Source organism: Pseudonaja textilis, chromosome 3 (genome assembly GCF_049901715.1).
Source record: "Pseudonaja textilis isolate UNSWEBS1 chromosome 3, rPseTex1.2, whole genome shotgun sequence".
NCBI classification, from domain to species: domain Eukaryota; kingdom Metazoa; phylum Chordata; class Lepidosauria; order Squamata; family Elapidae; genus Pseudonaja; species Pseudonaja textilis.
In genome coordinates, this window is record NC_141992.1 from 21,217,974 (window position 1) to 21,242,690 (window position 24,717).

Below are 24,717 nucleotides of genomic sequence, written 5' to 3' on the forward strand. Positions count from 1 at the left end.
GTGGGGAGGGCGGGCTTGGAGCGACAGCGGCGCAAGATGGCGGCCACCACGGGCTCGGGTGAGCGGGGACCGGTAGCCCAGGCCAGCTTGGGCCGTGAGAGGAAGGCGCTCCTCGGCGGGGAGGGAGAAGGGGGTTGGCGACTCTGCCGGGGGTTTGCTTCTCCTGGGAGTGGGGCTCCGAAGGCGTCCCCGCGGGCTCCCAAACCAGCCGGACTCGCCGGCTGGGTGTGTCTGGGGCCCGAGGGACATGCTACTGTATATGGGATGGAACCCATCCAGGCAACCAGCAGGGTGCTGGCAAGGAGAAGACATGAAAGTCTTTAGTCTTTACCGCCATCTAGTGGCCAGCCGTGTTTTGACAGCCCAGGCGTACAAAGGGGCGGTGGCCCCCGGAGTCAGTATCCTGCAGGAATGGGCGAAGAAGGGGCAACTTGGGCATCCTGTTGGTGTGGCAGGGGAGTCCATGGGAAGTGGGAAAGGAAGAGGGTCTGATAGTGGAGAGAGTCTAAAGAAATCTCCTTCTAGGAAGCTTCCTTTAGTTGTAGAGCTGGTGGGTACCCTGCTGTACGGGTGATGGAAGTTGGAGCTGTCCCGTTTGGATTGCACCAGAAATCAGAAAAAGCAGGTGGGAGGAGATGTATGTAAACTCTGGCAGCTTTTTGGAACCTCCATGTTCAGAAGCAGTGAGTCTTGAAGGGTGGAGGTTATGGCCCAGAGGGCTGTTTGCCTTTTCTGTGCCTTCTGATCATTGACCCCTGAGTTGCATATATTCTCCACTGCCACTATTTAAATGGTTTTTGGAGTTCAAGTCCTAATTGAATGTAAGAACTTTCATTTAGGTAGATTTTTAGTACGATCCTTTTAGGCTTCACTACTAGGAAGTGACGTTTTATCTTGAGCTTAATGCACTCTGTCATTCCCAGCATTATAGTTTCTCAGTTACGCTGAGGTAAGATGGGCTGTCAATGAATTTTATGAATAAATAAATCCTAAATTATGTCAAAGATGATTGGGGGGCTGGAGGCTAAAGTATAGGTTGAGTCAAGGTTGACTCAGCCTTCCATCCTTCCAAGGTGGGTAAAATGAGGACCCAAATTATTGGGGGCAATATGCTCACTCTGTAAATCACTTAGGAAAGGCTGTAAAGCACTATAAAATGTCTTAAGTGCTATTGCTATATGAAGAATGGTTGCAAGATTTGGATGAAAAGTGAAAAGAAGAACTAGGACTGACATGATAGCATTGATCCAGTATTTGAGGGGTGCCATAAAGAAAAACAGGGTCAACCTATTTTCCAACACACCAGAAGAACCGAAGGATGAAAAGTGAACAAAGAGAGAAGCAACCTAGAACTAAGGAGACAGTAAGGAAAATCAACCAGTGGAACATCTTGCCTTCAGAAGTTTTGAATGCTCCAACACTGGAGACTTAGGAAGGGACTGGACGACCATTTGTCTAAAATGGTATAGGGTCTCCTGCTTAAGCAGGGAGTTGGATTAGAAGACCTCCAAGGTCCCTTCCAACTGTGTTATTCTGTATTCTGCAAAAGTTATAATCCTAAAACAATCCAATGTTTTAGACATGAATTATGTTTGTTTGATAGATCTATGGTATTTGAAGAGATGATTGCTCGGAGTACCTTATAGCTGGATAGGATTTCATCCTTGGTTGTTGTCTGTGTTCAAGCCAAGTCTTTAAATACTACTGGTAGCTTTCAGTTGGTTTTAAGAAGACACTGCAGTCTTTGCTGACTTATTGTAAGCAACAGAGATTATGAGGACAATCTGGAGACTGTTGAGGTGTTTCCAGACAAGATTTCTATTCTACAACTGCTTATTCACTGAATTTGATGACTATTCACATAACCTTATATTCTAGTTATAACTTGTGACTTCCCCACAGCTTTTTCTGTCCCTGTTTATTTAATCAGAGAAAAAGAAGAATATTTTGATATATTTTGCATATAACCACATAGTGGGGCGGTTCCTAGCTTAATTAAGAAAGGGTTGTCTCTGGGGAAAGTAATTGCTCAGGTGGGTAGATACTGCTAGTAACAAATTTGTTTAGAAAATTTTTCCAATTCAAAATTTTCCAGGAAACCTACATCTTTATCTACAGTACAAAGTTGTAAATGTTATTGCCAGAAGTTGAAGTGATGGCTTAAAAGGATATTAGACAAATAAATGGAGGAAATTGTCCAGTATGTCTGGAGAATCAGATTTGGACAGCGCTGATATAGATCACATGATATTATGATTGAATAATTCTTGATAGGGTCTCAGTGAGTTAATAATGGGTTCAGAAAGGGATGATGCCAAATAAAATGTTGAAAAACTTGTTCTACATAATACTTCATAAGAGTGAGTAACAAAAATGTTTTTTGGCAAATTAAAAGCTTCCATCCCTAAAATGGAATTTCCTTGTGTTTTGTTGAAAAAGTTATCAAAAAGGCTAGGATGTTGAGATCTTTCTATGGAGATGATTGTTTCAAATGGGAGGGTAAACAATAAATATGATTTTTCTAAAGCAGACATTTTTCATTAAAACAGTCTGGCAACCCAGCATCTTTTGTCTATATAAAGTGAAGTGATAAGAAATGCTAACATATTAACTATGCAGTCCTATGAATGTTGGCTCATAAATCCTATTTATTGAGAATTATTTTTCTGAAAGTTCACAAGGACTCCAGTCTAATAAGGACATCCTTTATTCCTCAATATTAATATAGATAAGTGACTTCTATGAGATTAGACTACTGTACTTGTCCATTTAGCTTAAAAATAGGTACTGTAATTAGTTTATTGTCCCTAGAGTCTAAAGCATTTATTTACTATCTCATCCAGCTGGAATCCTCTCTTATACAAGAAATGTGGCAAATCATCAAGCTGTAGTTTATCCAGCAACTTGCCAGTCCTGGGGCAGAAGAGGAAGGAAGCATCTTTTAGGGTAGAATCTGCTATACTGTATCTTTAGAGGAAGAAGCTATTTTGTGGTCCTTAGTTTGGAGGAAATGATTGGTCATAGACTGGAACACATTCAATAAATTGGAAGAGAAAGAATTTCTGTCTAGTTCACATTTGTTAATGATATTCGTGTACCCAGTAGAACAAGTAAAAATCTTTCACTTGAGCTTATAGAAATTATTTTCTTTCTTTCATTTTAGTTTCCAGCTTGAAATTTATATAGAAGAAATTAAGTGTAACCGGCAATTGTTTTGGTTTATAAAACTCTATAGTCTATTTAAGTGACATTTTTAAATAAAAATCAAAAGATAAGTACATTGCATTTAATGTTTATTTAACCACTTTGTTGTCAAAGCAATCTTAGGCCACTTTAGTTTCTCTTCCCCCTGACATGAAGGAAATCAAGAATAGTTGCATCCTGTATTTGATAGTGGCAATGGGGTGATGCCTGACATCTTTATTATTTGATTGTATTTATAGTGGACTTGTTGAACAATACAGCAGGGACCGATCTGGATAACACTGAACATTTCTGCTTCCAATGATTGGCTTATCTTGTCCCCAACAACCTAGCCAGAAAATAGCTGTCCATGGTTTGGTTTAAATGTAATGTGTCTGATTGAAGCTGACCTACTGATTTGATATAGCTGTCTTTGCATTGCTTGAGCCATGTTTATAATGTTATCCAAATGCATGAAGTTTGTAATTCATTTCAAAATTGTTTTGTTATACTACTGAATGTAATGCATTCCTGAACACAAGCAAAATGACTGTTCTTTGGTTTTTACAATAAAGCACTATTCTTCAGAGTTCGCAAGAATAGCATGTTCAAATCCTTTTTTGGCTTGTGCACTGCTCTGAAGTCCTTTTTGCACACTGTTTTGATAATCCAAAACCCCACTGACAAAGGAAGTAGCATACCATCCTAAACCTGTATGAACTTGTCTGAATGCTAAGATGAGCTATGGAAGCCCTCTGTCATGTGCCTGCCAATTAGATCTGTCAGATAAGTAGGGACAAAAGACAGGATCTGCCATCCCCTATAACTATTTCTTAATTTGTTCTTAATCTTTGAAGGTTTTATTCCACTGCTTTCTCTGTTATATTTCAATGGACTTTATTTTTATTTGTATCACATTTTTAGTTTGTTGTATTCTATACTTTTAGTTTGCAAAACTGTTTTGAGAATATCTTTCAAAAGGGTACAAAAATATTGTAATTGTAATAAAGTTACATGATCAGATATTTATTACATTTGCATCTTACTTCTTTCCGTGGATTTAATTCCTTCTCTGCTTATAATTATTGTAAGGCAAAATACTGTTAATAGCCAAAGATATGCTGTTTCTTTAATTCAGATCCAGTATTTTAATCACTGTATCACACTGTTTCTTAGGTTTCCCAGTCTGAGCAGATAATTCTGTTCAACAAAAATATATAGCAGCGATAGCAACAATTTTTGAATGAGGAAATGAAAAATCTTAAGTTAATTCATAATTCTACAATTGTTAGTATCAAAACATTCATTTTAGCAGTTTTAAAGTAGTTTTATTGTTCTGGTCAAATGTCCTGCTTGGATGTTGTATTTTGGAAATATGTTCCTACAAACCTACTGTTTCAGCAGCCACATTTGAAACACTGAGACTTTTATTTTCAACCTTTGTACCAGCATATTGGACTTAGTTCGTGATACAACTTTGCAATACTGGCCTAAAACTATAGGATGTGACAGTGTACTATAGCAGTGGCTTATACACTAACGATTTGTGATGCAGAAAGAGTTAAGTTTGGCCTGTTTCATAAAATATTCTGACATGGGAATTCCAGCACTTCTGTCTTGTGAAGTGTTAATTGATTGATTGATTATGTGCCATCAAGTAGGGATGTGCCATCACTTAGGAATATACAGAAAGATTTTCTCCATGACAATCTCTCCCTGATCTGGTCCTCTACTGCTTCCAACTGCTCATCCATTGCCAGTATAACTGAGTCCACGTACCTTATTGCTGGTCTTCCTTCTTTTTCATTCCACTTTTTCTAGTATTTGAGGTTTCTGTAGGGAGCTATACCTTTGGATAATGGATAATTTTATCCTGGTCATTTGTACCTTGAGTGGGAACTCTGGGTTCATTTGTTTGTTGATTCCATTGAGTTTTGTTTGTTCTTTCATTTGTTTTGGCTGTCCATCCAGTCTTCTCAGGAATTTTCTTCAACACCAAAGCATCAAGAGTCTTCATACCTTGCTTCTTTGAAACTAATGTTCACTTCCACGATTATCACAGGAAACACCATGGCTTGCACGATTCTGATCTCTTTAGATATAGTTATCATAGAATTTGAATATCTTTTCCAGGGTCTTCATGGCTGCTCTACCAAGTGCTAGCCTGCAATGTGTTTCTTGGCTGCTTGTTCCTTTACTGTTGATGGTTGATCATAAAAGGCAGAAACTATCCAGTGTTTCAAGGTCTTCATTACCAATTCTTGGGCTGGTTCTTCTACCTGTTGTCATTACTGTAGTCTACTTTACATAACCTAGCGTTGCCCGGGTATTTATTTATTCCAATCCTGTATTAGAAAGGAATGGTGATGTAAAGTGGCAACGTAAGTGTAGAATGGGCCATCCTTCCTCCTTCCATTAACGTCTCTGCAATTCCTGAAGAGGCTATGACTTCTTGTCCCCGATATATGCACTAAGCTGTTCGACGTTGTAGTGGTGCAAGCAAGCCGAGTTTCAGTAATGTTTTATTGATCACGGCCATACATTTGTCCTCAAGAATAATCAAAGCCTTGTTGAAAATGTCTGGACCAAACGTAATTTCTAATGTTGGATTTTCCCTCTTACCAGAGGGAGCCCCCTTGTGGAGTACTGTGAAGGCGTTACCATGGCAACACCGCTGTGCTATAGGCTGTATCTTAACAGAACACATACCCTGAGGGGTGTTAGGGGTGTCTTAACCCCACAGTATTTCTTTTCCAGAGAGTAAGTGATCTGTGTACCAAGTTTGGTTGAAATTGCTCGAGGCGTTCCAGAGTTATGCTGGAACACACACACACACACACACACATTTTTATATAGAGAGATCTTAGTCACCTTTATTCATGGTGGTCCATTTTCGGCTATCAGAGTAGTGCAGATTATTGATGTTTATTCCTTCAATTTAAAAACAGTACAAGTAGTTCTAAAGTTACAACCATTCATTTAGCGATTGTTTTGAAGTTACAGTGGCATTGAAAAAAGTGACTTACAGTAGATCAGTGTTTCTCAACCTTAGCAGTTTTCAGATGTGTGGACTTCAATTCCTAGAATTCTGGGAGTTGAAGTCCACACATCTGAAAGTTGAGAAGGTTGAGAAACACTGCAAAAGATCCTTGCACTTAGGACTGCTGCAGCATTCTCCCAGTGCCACATGATCAGTATTCAGGCACTTGGCAACCAACAAGTATTTATGACAGTTGCAGCTTCCCAGGGTCATGTGATCTCCACTTGCCACCTTCCTTGCCAGCTTCGGCAAGGAAAGTCAGTGGTGGAAGCTGGATTCACTTAACAACCATGTTGATTTACTTAAGTGCAAGGCAAAAAGGTGGTGAAATCAGGCATAATTCACTTAACAATAGCCTTGCTTAGCAACAGGAATTCTGGTCCTAATTGTAGTCATAAGTCAAGGACTACATATACATATAGTATACACACACACACACACACACACACACACACACACACATGGTATTCAGCTTTGTTCGGGTATTTTCCCACGTCATTATAGTTGTGCTTTTAAAGTTGTAGCAACGTTTCGGCAGAATCTCATCTGCCATCATCAGGCTTCTGTATACAGAACAATATTTTATATAAATATTTATAATATTTAAATACAAGCCATGCCCAGCCAGTCACATGACCACCAAGCCACACCCACAAATCAAGCCATGCCCATAGAAGCAGTTAGTGGTCCCCAGGATTTAAAATTATGAGTTTGGTGATCCCTGAGGTCCAAAAGGTTGGCGATCCCTGTTCTGTTCTATTCTATTCTATTCTATTCTATTCTATTCTATTCTATTCTATTCTGCTTCATTTCAAGTTGCTAAGCCAATTCAATACATCTATAATATTTTCAGCTGCTGATTTGCAGTTTTAAGTTGACTAAAATGATAAGGCAAATTATTCATACATGTGGCCTTTGTTTAGCCACAACTGGAACCAGCAACTTGATTGTTAAGGGCAGGGGTCTTCAAACTTGATAGCTTTAAGACTTGTGGACTTCAACTCCCAGAATTCCTCCTCCAGTCATGTTAGCTCAGGAATCCTGGGAGTTGAAGTCCATAAGTCTTAAACTTGCGAAGTTTGAAAACCCTTGGTTAAGGGACACAGCAGTCACTAGGTAAACTGTGACTGTGCTTATGATCTTACTTCAGCTTACCTTTACCGACTTGTGAAGGTATGAATGCCAGGCTTGATCACAAGATTTCTCATTCCTATTGTAACCACAGTCGCTATCCAAAGTAGTCGCTAAACAAGGATTATCTCCTGTTCCATTAAAGAATTGCTTTAAGAATCTTATCTTGAGAGACACCATTATCAACATCTTGCCATGTCAGCCATTGTGTATAAAATAGCATGGGTAGAGAGTTGTAGAGCACATCTGCCTGCTAGTTTCTCTGGTTATATTAGAAACATAGAAAACCAATTGCAGGGGGAAAAATACCTAATAGTCCAGCGAGCCTGCCCTTTTAAAATTTCTTTTAAATGTATTATTTTTATATTTTATTTCATTTTTTAAAAAAATGTCAGATACTGTTTGTGCACATGTTTTTTTCTTACAGTGTTTTTGTGATGGTGAAAATACGAATCCATTCTCTTCAGGATTTTTTCCCCCATAAATGAATAATTTCTACAATGATGTGGATACTTATTATACTCGCAGTTAGAAAATAAATAATAATGAGCAGGCTTATAGATTTAGAGTTAATTTCCAGAAGTTAATTGTGAGTTTCTGATAATCACTAAGATTAAGATGCGGGTGCTCTATTATCCATTGTCATAATTTCATTTTGTTTTGCTTTCCCTCTTTCTGGGTTATACAAAGATTAGGACAGATGTAATGTAAAGTCCCCTTTTGTTTCTTTTGCTGTCTCTGTTGGAACAGCAAATGTCAATCATTGTAGCAGCAATAGATCTATCATCAAATCACTGACATTTTTCAGCTGGTTTGTTTACTCTGCTTGAAACCACATAATAAAGTATTGCTGATGCAGGGTTAGTAAAGAACAGAATTTAGAATCACTCCATACAGTGGGTTGGAGAACTCTGCTAAACTGCTACTTTCTTATGCAGATAACTGGATTTTATGCTAATTTTAGATGAGACATGCACTACAGATCAAACCATTTCATAACAGTGAGAAAACAACTTTGCATATCTACTTGGAGATAAATACCATTTAAGATTAAAAAGAGTTTGCAAAGGTGTCCAGAGTAATGGACTCTTCTGTTTATTGTCTGAGTAAACCCAACTGAACTGAGTGGCAATTACTTCTGAGTTGATATTCACCAGTTTGTGCTGGCCTTGTATTGTATATACTTAATGATAATTCAGCTTCATATATTTTCAAGTCTCAGTGTTCTCTATTTAGATTTAAAATGTGGTAGAGTTATGAACCCAAATCCTTCTAAGAATTGGTAAGACAACTGATGTATGCAAAAAAAAAAAAATACACTGATTGATCATTGCTGTCAACAAGAGGGAATGCACTTTATAAATTATTCTGTAATATTGTGGAAGGTAGGGGAAGAGAAAAATATGTTCTGTCCCCTTAATTACATTCAGGATTAAACTTAATAGAAGATGTAATTATAACATTAAGAATGCTTGATGATTTGGTTCGGTCCATATTTGGAAATGAATATCTGATGTGTATCTTCCAAATTAATTATACAAATTAGAATTCTTCCAGCTCTCCATTTCTCTGAATCTGGCAATGGCAATTAGAAGTCAAATAATGAACATTTGAGGATAAAACAATAGTTCTCAACCTATGGGCCACAGACCCCTGAGGGGCCAAAATATTGTCACAGGGGTTCCACGTAGGCTTGAAGAAAAGTTATGCTTTAAATCTTGAGTTAAGTCTTGGAGTTCCGTGGTCACGGTCTGTGGCCACAAAAGGTACTGGCATTTAAAGGGGGTCTGTGGTAAAGGAAAGGTTGAGAACTACTTTCCTAGAATATTTCAAGAGGAACACAGGTGAAAAAAGATTGATACTGGCTTAATTGTGGGCTTTGTCCTGTTCAGGAAGTGAACGCCTTATACATAGATAATAGGTGAAGAACTATTATAAAACTGAAAATGTTTATTTATATCAGCAAACCTTGGCAAAGAAATACCAAAATGATCAAACAGTTTGAATTTTATTGCCAACTTAACATTTATATTGGTTCGTAGAGCAGAATAATGTTTTAGTCCAACTTTGGACAGTGGTCAATTAAACATTAAATGCTTAACTGCTTTGTAGGCTTTTAATGTAGCTAAGTCTATAACTCAAACAGCCATGACACTACCAAAATGTAAATTTGCACCTTTTTGTTAAATAACAATCTTGCCAAGTTATATTTTGTTCCTATTAAACTGTTCCAGTAAAGCATTAATATACATATAAATCTTCTGCTAGTCTACTTTAAGATCCGTTCAGCCCTTGGGTAGTATAATAGCTTTTTTTAATGTTGGTTGAGTCAGGCCATTTTCTCTGGTTATTTTCAAGGATATGTTTTCCGACTTAATTTTGGGTTTGTCACTTTTCATGTGTAGACAGTCATGTTCTTAGCAGAGATGTCTTTCTGTTGCTTTTAAAAGATATGAGGTGGTTTTTGTTCCAGATCAGACAAACAAGAGATCTTCTAAATTTTATATCAATCCTTCCTAGAACGTATCCCTTAGCCCTAATATTCAAGCTGGGAAAAGAATAAAAAATACTTTGTTTTGAATCATTTTAAAACTGATATTTTGCAGAACCGTTTTCAAGTTTAAAACTACTGTTTTTGTGTATGAAATTATGTGTTTCAAGCATTTGGAAATGATCTACATTCAAGACAGAAGTTTGGCACTCAAAATGTGGTGTTTTATGACATTTTGTGCCAGAAATCCTTCAAAATGAAATGTTTTGCACTCACCTAGAAACAAGACCTTACCTCTGTCATTAGGATGGGACTTTAAGGTACTTGAGAAACATTTTATCATTACAATGTATGAAATTCCTCTCCCCCACACACACACCCCTCACCCCACCCTCTTCTGGGGACAGGCCTATTAGCAGTTAGGAAATAAAAAGAGCATTGCTGGATGAAATCCCTAGTTTGTGTGATCCTTCTCTATGTTTTTATAGTGGCGAATCAAGTGCACAAGGAAGCCTTCTGGTCTCCCTGCAGATGGCCTTCAAGGCATCACACTTATCACCCAGCCGGCTTTTATGGCTGATGCAGGACTAGAAGTCGCAGTTTCCTAGTTTTCTAGACCAGCACCGTAACTGCTACACCAAACCCAAATCCATTGGATTCAACAGATTATGGCTTTAGCATTGTTTAAACCTAGGGGCAGGAGACAGGTCATTTTGACACAGGTCAGCTGAGATTTTTCCTTTCAACTTTGATGAGAGACCATCAAGGAGAGTTAACAGCACCAGTGAGCCACTGGGAAACAGGAGTAAATTAGCCTGGCTGACAAATGTGTACTGTTGCCTCCATTGGAATTATATCACTTTCCATGCAGTGTAAAGCATTTGAACACAGCTCAGGATGAGAAACAGCACTTGCAAAAACTAAATAAGTCGAACAGCATCTAAAGTTTTCAGATTATCATAGGTGCATCCCTTAACTTCCAATTCGAGGAACTGGCATTTAGTCATATGTATTTTTCCCCTATATTAATATAATTCACAGTGTTGTGGTGGAGAAAATAGGAGGAAGGTGTATTGGATATTCTCGCCACCTTGTGTTATTTCAATAGCAGTGTTTCCAAGTATCTTCTGAAAATATTCAGAAGACATAAAAAAAGACCCTCCAAATAGCTGTGACAAGTCTGTGAAAAATTATGGTGCCTCAATAGTTTTGTCACTTCATAGGTACCTCCACTCCTCAATGTTTCACCCTGTTCCAGTAGTTTGCCACATCTGGACGGCCATAAGTTCTACATCCTCACTTTATACATTACTGATCTTCCTATTTTTTATGCTTGCACATCACTCAGGAACCATTTACTAATGAGTAATGCTCATGCAGGGATGGCTTAAAGTCAATACAATCATAAAATTATATCCTTTTTAAAAAGCAGTAAAATTTAATGCAGCATATATAACAAATAAAAGTTACCAGAAGAAGCCACTTCCTGAGGACAAGAATGACAGTTAAATGGAATCTGAGGGCCTGCTTAGAAGAGCCTAAATTGTAGCCCAAATGGCTGCAATAAGATCTCAGTGTCTTTGAGAGACAGTTCAAAATGTATTCAGGGTTTTTTTTTAATTAAAATGTATTTTGAAAGGTGGCTTCAGGTTAAATATCTATTTTAGTCAATTCCAATATCAAGCTTTCATTGTCAGTTTTAATGCAAGATTTTACTTTAAAGTGTAATTTCTTTGGGATTTAAGTGCAAACAAGTGAAACTTGCTGGAGTGGAAAGTGGAAGAGTTAGAAAGAGTGGTAATTGAATAGAATCAAAGGTGGGAGAGAAGCTTTATAAATGAGGAGAATGTGAAATTGGAGAGGTAGTTGTGTGAAGTTTTCTGCAGAGGATGCTGGTATTGGTTTTGACTGACCTGCCAGAAAATTATTGCAAATGAACGATAGATACCCTTTGACAGCAATATGTGCACTGGTGGAGGGTGAGCTAAGTGGATGGGGTCAACATCATGGATAGTCACTAGAGAAGAAGCATCCTAGCTACTAACTGTTTTGCAATATGGAAAACAGCAGCTGAGCCAGAATTCTGGATTATAGGAGTTTTATTTCTGGCCCCTTGGCAACTGCCACAGTAAGTTGAGAAAAACAACAGCAGAATCGGAATTAAAACTGATGTGAATAGCTCCCAAGCAACTAGTGTTAAGGCTTTCCAGTCAAATTCAGATTGCTAGTCTTTACCTTTAAAGCCCTAAACCACACAGCTTTGGAATATGTCAAGCTGTGCCTTGCCAGGATTGAAACTGCACTTACGTCATCAAAAGAGGGCATGTTGAAAGTCCCCGACACAACCTTCTTGAGGGTCAAGGGTATGAGCTACCCAACAGAACTTCTTTCAGACAATTTTGGTTTCGTGCAACTTCCTGCGTCTGGAAATATGTGCAGACTCTATCTCGCTAACTCTTCCATCAGTAATCCGAAAGGTGCTTTTTCAAGAGGCAACTGGACTTTCTGGTTTTTCTTTGAAGACCTTTTGCTTCTCATCAAGAAGCTTCTTCAGCTCTGTTAGGTTCAGTACATCAAGTCTGTATTGTTTCAGCAAACCCTTGGTCCCTAATGGTCCTAACTGCATGTATTTCTGTACATAAAATGAATGGGATGAATCATAAGCATTGCATTTAGAAAGATAGTGATTTCTCAGTACAGTATATGTGAAATACTAGCTGCAGTTTCCAAAGACTCGCTCCAGTTTAAACTCGTTGATCTTAGGTTACAGTTGTTGATGCTGGTGTTACCAAGGAACAAAATAATGTTTATTAAGATTTTGTTTTTCTAGAAAGTGGAGCAGATGGTACTTCAGGTGTAATTGGAAACAAACTATGTTTAGCAATAGTACTGTATATCAACTTTATGGTTGACAAATGCTTAATTTTGCTTATGCCTGTGAATGATGCTTTAGAGAAAAAAATAGTCCAAATACAATTAAAGCTCCCAACCTATCTATATAATTTTTTTCCTTCAGTCAGTATCAATTCCTGGGGATCCTATGGCCATAGCCATGTACTTCTCTTAGCAATAATATAGAATGGTTTTTATTTGTTCTGTTTTAACTGAATGAGGAATCCAGCAGGCTTATGGGGGAGGGGGGGGGGGGAGATTCTGTCGGGGTTTTTTTCTGTTCCATTAGACTTATGAAATAAGCAGCTTAAATGCTTATTACGTATGCATTCCCACAAAATGTTGGTGGTAACTTTTAAGGATCATTCATACCCAATATTATCCATAGCAGCTTTTCCCATTTGGTGCTTTTCAAATATCTTGCCACAACTTCCCAGTTCTAGCCAGTGCAGCCCTTGTTATGCCACACATCTGGAAAACAGATTGTGGAACTTGGTGTTGTTCCATTCTGTGCAGCAGTGTATAGTAATGAGCAAAACAGCAGAGTAATCTGTTGAAAGAAGCTGTATTTTTTTGGTCATTTGCCCAATGTACTTTTTGTTTTTACTAGCGCTGATTATGTTATCTAGTTCGTGTAATGAAAGGTCTGCAAGAAAAGGAACGTTGGTAGACTTACCTGAGAATGCGTGCGTCTTCAGTTTTTCTATTCAGTCTATAGCCAAACAGAGCTGAATACATCCCATGCATGGATCCTGTCTACACCATCCTGGAGAACAACCGAGCTCAGAGGGCACCAAGGACCCCTTATATACTTTTTGTTTTCTTTTTCCCAATCTTGTACTCCCAATCTTTTCCCAGGTGTACTCTATGAATGGATAGCATTCTCTATTTGATTCTCTTATCTCCTCACTGCAAATGGCTTAACTTTTTGTTATAATAAGGATATGATCAAGGTATATTTATGTTTCTGTTTATTTACAGCTTTAGCTCAAGAGATACTTTTTCTTTTTAATAACATCTTGTAATGACATTATAGTTTCTCCTCAGCGTGGCATGGTTAATTTGCCACGTAAAATGAATTGTAGAAGAAGTTACTATTTAAATTGTTCTTTTAATACTTTTCTAAGGTCTTGTAACTTCTCTGTAAAATCAAATGGGTATCTTCTATAGAGATTAATCATGGATGCAGATTGTTATCAAACTAATTATAAACATAATTGTTGCTAATTATTTATTAATATGTGCTTTGGTGCTTAAACTAATAGCTTCTTTTAGCTGCAGCTACTCATACACACAAAAGCAGGATTTAGCAGGATTTAATTGTAATCAGAGTTATATTGTTAATTATTAACTGGGAATGACATGGACTAGCAGTGTTCCAATATCTAAGAGGCTGCCACAAAGAAGAGGGAGTCAACCTATTGTCCAAAGCACCTGAGGGCAGGACAAGAAGCAATGGATGGATTCTAATCAGGGGGAGAAGCAACTTAGAACTAATGAGAAATTTTCTGACAGAACAATTAATCAGTAGAACAACTTGCCTCCAGAAGTTGTGGGTGCTCCAATAGTAGAAGTTTTTAAGAAGAGATTGGATAACCATTTGTCTGAAATGCTATAAGGCAGTGGTGGCAAACCTTTTTGGGCTCCTGTGCCAAAAATTGTGCGTGGCCAGCACGCCCATACTCGTGTGCCAGCACCCAGAATACAATGTGCGCCCCATGCCCCCTGCGCATACCTGCGCAATTCCCCCCCCCCCTTACCTGCACTGTGCCTCACAGTTGATTTTTTGGCTGGTTTGAGGCCTTTTCCGGCCTCCCAGAGGCTTGGAAAAAGCCTCTGCAAGGCTTCTTAGGCCGAATTATAGGCCCGTTTCATCACTTCCGGTATTACAGGAAGTGACAAAACGGGCCTATAATTCGGCCTGAGAAGCCTTGCAGAGGCTTTTTCCAAGCCTTTGGGAGGCCGGAAAAGGCCTCAAACCAACTGGAAAAAAATCAGCTGTGAGGTGCGGGCATGCGCAGTGAAGTAAGTTTGCCTGCAGCTCGCATGCCAGTACAAATGGCTCTGTGTGCCACTTGTGGCACGTGTGTTATAGGTTTGCCATCACGGCTATAGGGTTTCCTGTTTTGAGCATAGGGTTGGGCCAGAAGACCTTCAAGTTCCCTTTCAGCTCTGTTATTCTGTTTAAATGTTTAGCACACCAATAAGACACCTCGGTCCAGATACTCAATATTATTTTGCCAACAACCATTCTAATCTCAAAAGTCTAATCTGATTTATTTCCAGGAGTAAAGGTTCCTCGTAATTTTCGACTGCTGGAAGAGCTAGAAGAAGGCCAGAAAGGAGTAGGAGATGGAACAGTTAGCTGGGGTCTTGAAGATGATGAAGATATGACACTTACAAGATGGACAGGCATGATAATTGGCCCCCCAAGGGTAAGCATCAGTTTAAAGATATAAAACTACTGCTTTGTTTTAAAACTGCTTTCTAGTATTATAATAGGAAACATTATTTTTGTGATTGATTTTGTAATATACAGTAGTTCATAGTATGAGAGGGTTGTATAATAGTAAATCCCATGCTTAACTTTTCTTTGCCTTTTTAAATGATATGGAGATTCCATTTCAGTTTTTAATGTTTTTAAAGTGTAGTATTAAATTGATTGTTGTTCAACTGATTATTTGACTAACTGGGTAATTTAATCACAATTTCTTTTTTGCACATAATAATGAATCAAAAACTGCTAAGGCAAAACTCAGTGGGGAAAAGTTCAGCTTTACAATAATAGATGAGAGAGTAGGATATGAACATACTTTTGAATGCCATATGCTGTGCATAAATTGTAGACATCTTTCATAAATGGGACTTTGAAGCAAATGTAATTTAAATGGATCTGTTCATCTTGTTTTGAGGACCCAAGTCTGAACAAAATTGCTTTAAAGAATTCATGTAGGATTTCTCAGTCTCTTCAAATGAAAGATGCAAAAATAAATGTTATAAACAAACTGAAAGAAAATTAGACAATAAATAATATGCCATTTTACTTTGAAATACGAAGGAGTAAAGATAGTACAGTTACCAATTCCTCATAATTAAAATTGACAACTTAAAACTGTGAGTTTTATATTTGCTTATAGCACCCCCATCTGATCACGAAGGAATATAGAGCATGATACCTAATAGTTATAAATGTCAGGACTAATTTTCATTGATGTTGCTTAAATATACTTACCTATAATATAGCTACATTACAACAAAGCATTCTGCTATATAGAAACAAGTTTTGCGATGAAATTATAGAAGAAACATTCAGTTTAGCTTCAGTTTCTTAAGGTGATTTTTATGTCAAAAACATAGATGTGAGGAAATCTGACTGGTGGCCATCCCATCCCAGGTTTGATCTGCTCACTAGGGTGTGTCCTCTTCCTCTCTCAGTACTCCATGTGTCTCTCTCCCAAAACTGCTTCTCCATGAAAGAGAATGTCAAATCATACAACATACAATGTGCTACATTGCTTGAACTTCCAAACAAGCTCAAGGGCCATTTGTAGAATGTCAAGAGCACGACATTTGGATGGATAGACTTATGTCTTGATTTATTGTTTGGAGAATCAGAAATTTAATTAGGAAGCATAGACTCCAAGACATACAGCTTTGATCTAACAACCATTAAAATAACATTAGTTTGAATTGGAAAGCCCCAAGTTGTAAAACCAGCCAATGAACATCCAAGGAAGTAGTAACCAAATGAAATTCTAGGATAATATCACAAATAGAGCAGCCAATCAGAATATGAGAAAATGTTATGTCCATGGTACTAAAAGGTACTTGTGCTTTTAAAAAATGCTGATATAATCAAAAGGGGAACTTCTTCCTAAATACTAGGCTATGTTGTCAAATTCCTTCTAATGCTAAATCTTTGGTAAGTCTTTCAAGATGGAGAGACAGGGCATTTTTATTTTGAATTTTCCTAGTTGAAGCATGAAAAAAAAAAAACAGTTTGCTTCAGAAGTTTTAAAAACTTTTCTAACTTTTCTCTGAACCATATCAAGTATTTTGAATTTTCTTCAGGAATGCATGGACGTGTCCTAAAAACACTATGAGTTGAACTCATCTTGAAGCAAAGTTTATAATATGAAATGGTAGATATAAGTATTTCTCTATATGTTGAATTATTTATTTAGATGCTTCAAAATGCTTATCCTAGGACATTTTGAAAATTAACACATTTCTACCTGATCTAGATTAATATTCTTTTTTGCTGCTGAATATAAGCTAATCTATTTACCATTTATTATATGTTTAACAATTATATTGATTTTTATTAATTATTTCATGAACTTGATTCTTATATTATAAAATATATGAATCATTTGACTTTTCCAATAAATTTTAAATTGAGTTTCTTTTGTGGTGTAGTCTTAATTTATTAGTCACCATCAGGTCCCAGTTCAGCATGGCATGAAAGAATCTAGCTGTCAGTCACAACCAATTGGTTTAAATGAGTTCAGCCTGGAAACAATGTCACATTTTAAAAATATCATCATGTATATCTATTGGGTGTACTTATTTTTTTTCTGTGCTTGGGACTAGTGCTCATGTGGTTACTAGTTTTAAGAAAGCATTCAAGTATGCATCATTTTTTATCAAAATAAGTTGCAATCCAAATTGTATCCTAATTACTGTCATGTTGCACTTGTAATATATCCATTTATAAGCCAGAATGTTCTTTGGAGAAAAAATAAGAGCATATTGATAACAAATGGAATTTTCTAGTCAATAATTTATACTGAGGATGCAGTATAGAACGCATCTATGGAAGATACTTTGTATTTATTTTGCCTTTTGTAATTCTCGGAGAAGCCCAATATAAACAGTTATTTAATTGGAATATGATCCCAACATCCCAAGGTAAGCAGAATCATACAGTTTTCCATCAGTTCTCCATAACCTCCAAAATCAGATATTGAATAACAGAAAAAATTTCTAAGACGGTGGTTTTTATTTCAAAGGAAAAGAACATGCAAAAAAAAAAAAGAACATGCAAGTAACCAAAGATGAATACAAGTGAATTTCCTTCTGTTTGCAAAGTAGAATATTTACATCCAAGCAATAATTTAATAGAGTGCCAAATTGTAGGTTCTCTCCCTCAAAGAGCAGGTATATCCTGTTAATTTAAAAAGACAACCATTTGTTGCGAAACACTTGGAGTCGCGTATGTCAGGTAAATAGTAAAAAAGAAAAAAGAATTGGGGAATACATCTTTGTATTTTTAGATGCACTTGTCCATCTGTAGTTATCATTGTTTACTGTATTATGTGCATGCAAATTATGTTCATTTGGAGGGTGGGAGAAAAGAAAGAAAATAGCTTCGCTAATTTGAAACTGATCTTATATGCCATGGTCCTTTAGTTATGGATTCCTTTACAAAAATATTTCTTTTTTTCCCCCACAGACTATTTATGAAAACAGAATATATAGCCTTAAAATAGAATGTGGCCCTAAATATCCTGAAGCACCTCCATTTGTAAGATTTGTAACGAAAATTAATATGAATGGAGTAAATAGTTCTAACGGAGTGGTAAGTTTTTCATTATTTCTATCCTAACAGTAATATTCTGTCAGTTTTTCAAGCAGAATAGAAAAGCAGCACATTTCTGTAAGCATGCAGCTAATTATTTATTATTCTGTTTTGCCATTTTTCTGTTGTAAACATTTGAGAAACTTCAATATTTTAAGTGTGAGACCAGTTTTTAAAAACACAATAATACAACAGTATATCAAATATAAAACAATAAAAGAACTTGTACAGGAAAGCCTGAGATAATTAATAGTTAATGAAAACCTGTTAACTTCTATGAGCCATGGCTGTTAGAAATTTGGCAACCTAACAGTTGGTGTCCTAAGACTGTCCTTCGTTTAGTTAGTATCAGCACTCGTAACATTACCAAGGAGCCTCAGTGGCGCAGTGGTTAGAGTGCAGTACTGCAAGCTACTCCTACTGCAATTTGGCAGATTGAATCCCACCAGACTCAAGGTTGACTCAGCCTTCCATCCTTCCGAGGTGGGTAAAATGAGGACCCAAATTGTTGGGCGCAATATGCTGACTCTGTAAACTGCTTTGAGAGGACTGGAAAGCACTATAAAGCGGTATATGAATTTGAGTGCTATTGCTATTACATGACCTACAGGCTTGTATTACTGCATTATAACATACAAATATGCTTTTCATAAACAGTGCTAGTGAATCTACCCATTATCTGAGAATAGATCAACATGGTATGATTTTTGAGCTATAAGGCAAATAGGAAATGCTAATTCTAGGCCCCAAATCCTTCACTTGAGATTAGCTATGAGATTTGTCAAGTCTGAGAGCAGCTAAAGCCAGGAAGGAAAAACCACGGTATGCCAAAACAAGTTTAATTAATTTTATATAGTAGGTAACTTTCAATATGTATGCCTCTTGAGGTACTGAAAGGAATATCTTTAAGCTACTGAGAAAAAGGAAATTTCACCACTTTTTCTCACTTCCCTCTGACAGTAAATTGCAGTATAAAATGGTCATTAAAAGGTTTAAAAACATTTATTTATTAAGATGTTTGTTTATTCATATGCATGAACAACAGCAATAATAATAAACCAAGGGATGTTTTATTCTCCATAGACTCTCTAAAACCATTCAGTGTTTTAATAGCTTACAGAGAGCCAATAATATGGGAGTCAATCAGGTACTTAAGAGGGCAATGTCTGATCAACATTGTGTATTCTAGAGCAGGGGTGTCAAACTCTATTTCATTGAGGACCGCATCAGGGTTGTGTTTGATCTCAGAAGGCTGGGGGTTGGCGTGGCCATGGGGCACCTGTGGCCAGGTGCTAAGGCAGGACTTCCCTGAGATCTTCCCTCACTCTCATTATAACTTACTTACTTCTCTTCTTTTTCCTTCTCTCTTCCTTCTCCTTTCTTCTTCCCCTTTCCTTATTTTTCATCCCTTGCTCTCTTCCCATCTTCTCTTTTTCTTTGTCTTTCCCTTCCTCCTTTCCTGTCCCTTCTTGCATGTTCAAATGCAAAAGGGGAAACATTTCTCCTTCTGTTTTTAATTTGTTTGGATAGTCCTCTGCCAGCAAAAACTGAGCTCGGGGAGGCTGTCTTGGCTGAAAATGGGCTGCCGCGGGTGGGTGCATATTGGCAGAGGGCTGCAGAAGGCTGTTGCGTCCAAAAACGGGATGCGGGGACAGTGCTCACTCACCCACCCCGAGCTCCATTTTGGCTGGCAGGGGGCACCTCAGGTCGGTCCTTTGCTGTTTCCAGGCCAGCCCCATGGACTGGATCTAAGCACCCTGCCGGCTGGATCCTTGAGTTTGACACCCCTGTTCTAGAGGATCTGGATCTGGATTGTCTAGCCCCATTCCAGTCTAGTTCCATTCCAAAGATGGCTTGGTAGTTCTGACAGATGACCTGTTCCAGAGAAAAAGCAGGAGTATGCAATTAAACATGGAATCCTTCTGAGTTGACCATCTGAATCAGAAATAGGAGGTCCTGGGTTTTTTTTAGTTTCTCTCCTATTTATGTGGTTGGCTCCCTATAGTGTTTTTAGGAAGCTTTCTGACCCTTATGGCAGTTAGGGATCTGGCAGGGGTCTATACTCTCTATCCTATTATATAAAGTTTAAAGCAGGGGTCTCCAACTCTGACAACTTTAAGACTTGTGGACTTCAACTCCCAGAATTCCTCAGTCAGCTTTGCTAAGTTGAAGTCCACAAGTCTTAAAGTTGCCAGGGTTGGAGACCCCTGCTTTAAAGTATAATGCATTATTTGTCTAACTGTAGTTTTTTTATAGATGGTTATGTGTAAGTATTGAAAAAAAATTATTTTCCGTACACAAATAATGGGCAATGGGATTGAGGAAATTAAAACACATTATTTTAGGATATATATATAATTACTTTAACTACAACTCTTCTGTTGACCAGTGATAATGAAAACTATCCCATGGCTTAAATTTGTTTCAATTTGGTGCATGCAGAAGAGATCATATTTATTAAATATTGAGTTACTTTTTACTCTTTTAATCCTTTACAATAATTTCTCCTGAATATTTAATCTAGTGGGCTAGTGTGACACCCTGTATATTGTTGAACTTGTCTCTGTGCCAGTAATTAACATAGCAGAACATTTATCAAAGATAAATTGTACTATTCATTGTTCTGTAGTTGAGATATACCTCTGTTTAGCTGCCTAAGAAAAATAAGCATATTATTTTCAAACATATTAATTACATAATGCTCTGTTTCTATATTAATCTCTTAAGAGTTTTTGATTCTTCCAATATTCAATATTCCAATATCTGTAATAAGTCCAACAAAATAGGTAAGGGTAGATTATCTTTGCATCATTCCCTTATTTTGATGAAAATATATGTAACTAAAATGCAGGTTACTGCTATTGCTCAAATTCTATTTCCAATAATAAGTTTAGTAGAGATTTACTTTTTATTTTTACTGTTACAATATACATGTTTTCAACTGATTTTTTAAAAAGATTCTTATTTATTTTGTTGATCTTATATATCACCAGAAATTATGACAATATACCAATTCAAGAAATAATGAAGTAATAGAAGACTTTTCATTTATAATCTAGATATTAAAGGGAATATGAGTTTCAGAACATAACTAATAAAAACTATTGATAGAAGAAAAAGGCATCTTTGATTTTTTTTTTTTGCCTCCTACTTTCAAACGACGCTGCTTTCCAAAACCAACAGACTATGTGCAAAGTAAACAAATAAGGCTTGAAAGCCCAGGTTCTACAGATTTGAATTGGCCTCTGTTGAGTGATTCGACAACTGTTTACTCCTTTTAAACATTGTATTAAACATTGTATGAAATCCGAAGAGCTGGGTATTGGCATGCTTAACATAGGAATATTCATGACTACAGCCATTCATACTACAGGTAGTCCTCGACTTACGACCACAATTTACGAACCCAACATTTCTGTTGCTAAGCGAGACAGAGGTTAAGGGAATTTTGCTCCCATTTTATGACCTTTCTTGGTACAGTTGTTAAGTGAATCACTGAAGTTAGTAACCTGGTTGTGAAGTGAATCTGGCTTTCCCATTGATCTTTCCTGCCAGAAAGTCGCAAAAGGTAAATCACATGACCCCAGGATACTGCAACTATCATAAATATGAATCAGTTGACAAATGTGTGGATTTTGATCATGTAACCCAGGCCTGTAAAACTGCCACACCCACCCCGGCTCGGCAAAGGCAAAAAGACATTGCAATACATCACAATACAGCCATGATGCGAGTGGGTTCAACACCCCTAATGTAACAATAAGGATCCTGCAACAGCCATAAGTGTAAAAACCGGTCATAAGTCACTTTTTTCAGTGCCATTGTAACTTCAAATGGCCACTAAATGAACAATTGTAAGTCAAGGGTTACCTGTATTTAAGAACCATCTCATTTTTACAAAGTGATGCATCAGCTAGATTGGAGCTTTCAAGGAATACAAGTCAGGCACCTTTTGTGTTTCTGAAATTTTGTAGCTCTTTACTCCTAGGCCTGACTGTTTTCGTTGTTGAAATAAGGCACATAAAGCTTCTTTGAGACCTAAGTTTGTTCATTGTTTTCCGCCAGGTTGATCCAAGAGCCATATCAGTCCTAGCAAAATGGCAGAATTCTTATAGTATCAAAGTTGTTCTGCAAGAGCTCCGGCGTCTTATGATGTCTAAAGAAAATATGAAACTTCCTCAACCACCTGAAGGACAATGTTACAGTAATTAATGAAAAAACAAAAAGAAAAATCATGCCCCATCATTCAATTTAAGCTCTCTTCATTTTCCATAGTAGTAAATTTTCTAGATGCATCTTGTAGATCTCCAAGTACTGGAAAGGAAGTTCCCATTGCAAAGGAAAGTTTATCTTGAGATACTGTAAATTATACTAATTTTTTTTTTTCCATTTGAAAATAAGTTGTGCTATAACAAATAATGCTGTCCTGTGTAACCACTGTCCACATAGTTGAACTTCTGGTATCAAGAAAAGTCTATTTAAATTTATTACTGTCAAAAAGACCAGTGTGTCACATTGAACTCAACTGTGAAAAAGCATAAAAAGCATACATCACACAATCACATTGCTGTGTGTTTGGCCTGGGTTTATATCTTTTCTCCCGTCTCTCTCTCTCTCTCTCTCAAACACACACACACACACACACACACACACACTTTCTTTTTCTCCCACTCCCTCTTTCTCTTCCTTTCTCTTTATGTGTTTGCAATAGAGTTGATGCTCAGGGCTATTTATTAGAGTAGACATGGAGAGCACAATCCATAGATCGTGATCTTGCCCAAGACCTTTTGAAAAGAGTAGAGTCTGAGCCAGAATATCCTTGATTCTTGCACAGTTCTCTTTTGATCCAAAAGGGCCTGCCCAAGACAACGTTCCCAAAAGATTGTGCCATAAGGTTTCAATTACCAGGTGTGTCTGGGTTGTATGGACTACTAATGGGATGTTTTTGGTAACTTTGGTCATCCCTCCCTTTGTGCAAGCTCTAGTAAAACGCTGAATGTCTCTAAGGTTGGTTTTTTATTTTTCTGCTTTTAATGAATGCGTACACAGCCATTTGGGGCAGGTTCTTCTTTCTCCCAAAACCTTTGCTACGGCATAGATTGTATATCTGTCTCACTCTTTCCCCCCTGGAATGAGGGCCTTGAGATGACAGATCTGGGGGAACTTTTCAGACTTTCCTGTCTGTCTTTCTTGTCATGGTTGGGGTGCTGCTTTCTTTTTGCCCCTTCTATGATGCTTTACATTTGGCCAAAAGAGGTAAGTGGCTGGCAAACTGCCTGATTTTATTGTTATTGTTATTATTATTATTGTTGTTATTATTATTATTATTGCTTCATGCTTGTCAATTTTGGGGTGGGGCATGGGTAGGGTCTATAAATTAATCTTCACCAGCTGAGAAAACAAGAATGTCTGGTTTTGCTCACAAACAGCCTTCCCTTCCTATCCTGTGGCAGCTTCCATACCAGAAAGCTAGCCATAGCTGACATATTAGACAGGGTTTTGATACAGTGAAAGAGCAGTAATTTACCAGGAGCGTCTAAGTCTGTTGTTAAGAATGGCTAAATATTCCGGAAAGATCTCTACATGGATGTTTAAAACAAACACTCCAGCTTTCTGAGCTGAAGGTCACTACCTCTGCTTGAATGCCATGTTAACTGCTCATCGGCATGCATAACTTTGTGGCTCCGTAGCAGCCTGCCGGCATAAAGACAAATCCATTTTGTGAAGAGGAGATTGTGTTCTGACAACCTGCAGAGAGGGAGATGCCTTTCTTTCCTAAAGAATCAGATGGTGCTGCCATGCATGGTGGGTGAGGCTTCTTGGCAAATCACTTCTTTTTCAGACTCCTTGTTTTGGACCACTGACTGCTGAAACGTGGATGCAAAGCTTAAATGCAAACAATCCAATGTATCCTCTTAACGAAAATTTTTAAAAATGCAGTGTTCGTGTAAAACAAAAAGCAAAAGTCAACGTTTAAAAGCAGAAGTATCAAGTCAATGAATAATTGATGTTTCCATTAACTCTTTTAAGGAGCATATTAGTTGTAAGGATTTAACATCCTCTGTAATTAAAAAAAAATTAACAGTATTCCATAAGCAGCCTTTTTATTGTATCAGACCATTGCCTGATTTTAATATAATAAAAAGTGTGCATTAATATTACTGTGCTGTAATTGTATTTATGTTTAGACTGGAGATCTTGGAGAGGACTATCTCATTGAAATGATTACCCTGATCTTTAGAGGACACTAGTAATGCTTAGACAACTACCATGGATGTTACTGAAACTCGCCCGATTCAATGTGATTTATTGTTGCTGCTATTAAACGTAATATTGCTATAGAGTTCAGAAAAATATTTCGATACTGTGACCTGTTATTTAGGTATAATTTGGGATTGT

At 37.4% G+C, this 24,717-nt stretch overlaps 1 protein-coding gene across 1 annotated transcript; it reads left to right on the forward strand.

Annotated features, from left to right (window-relative positions):
• The first annotated feature begins 11 nt into the window (after positions 1–11).
• Positions 12–24,479, forward strand: UBE2V1 (ubiquitin conjugating enzyme E2 V1). Its single transcript, XM_026697492.2, has 4 exons — positions 12–58; positions 15,024–15,172; positions 18,193–18,318; positions 22,384–24,479. The coding sequence occupies exons 1-4, from the start codon at positions 37–39 to the stop codon at positions 22,528–22,530; spliced, it is 444 nt and encodes a 147-aa protein (XP_026553277.1). The 5' UTR covers positions 12–36; the 3' UTR covers positions 22,531–24,479.
• The last annotated feature ends 238 nt before the right edge of the window (positions 24,480–24,717 follow it).

Bases quoted from the DNA above. Each gene is read 5' to 3' on its own strand.
- UBE2V1 (XM_026697492.2), top strand. From the start codon at position 37: ATGGCGGCCACCACGGGCTCGG. The intron at 59-15,023 runs GTGAGCGGGGAC...ATTTATTTCCAG, and splicing joins GGCGGCCACCACGGGCTCGG to GAGTAAAGGTTCCTCGTAAT. The intron at 18,319-22,383 runs GTAAGTTTTTCA...GTTTTCCGCCAG, and splicing joins TAAATAGTTCTAACGGAGTG to GTTGATCCAAGAGCCATATC.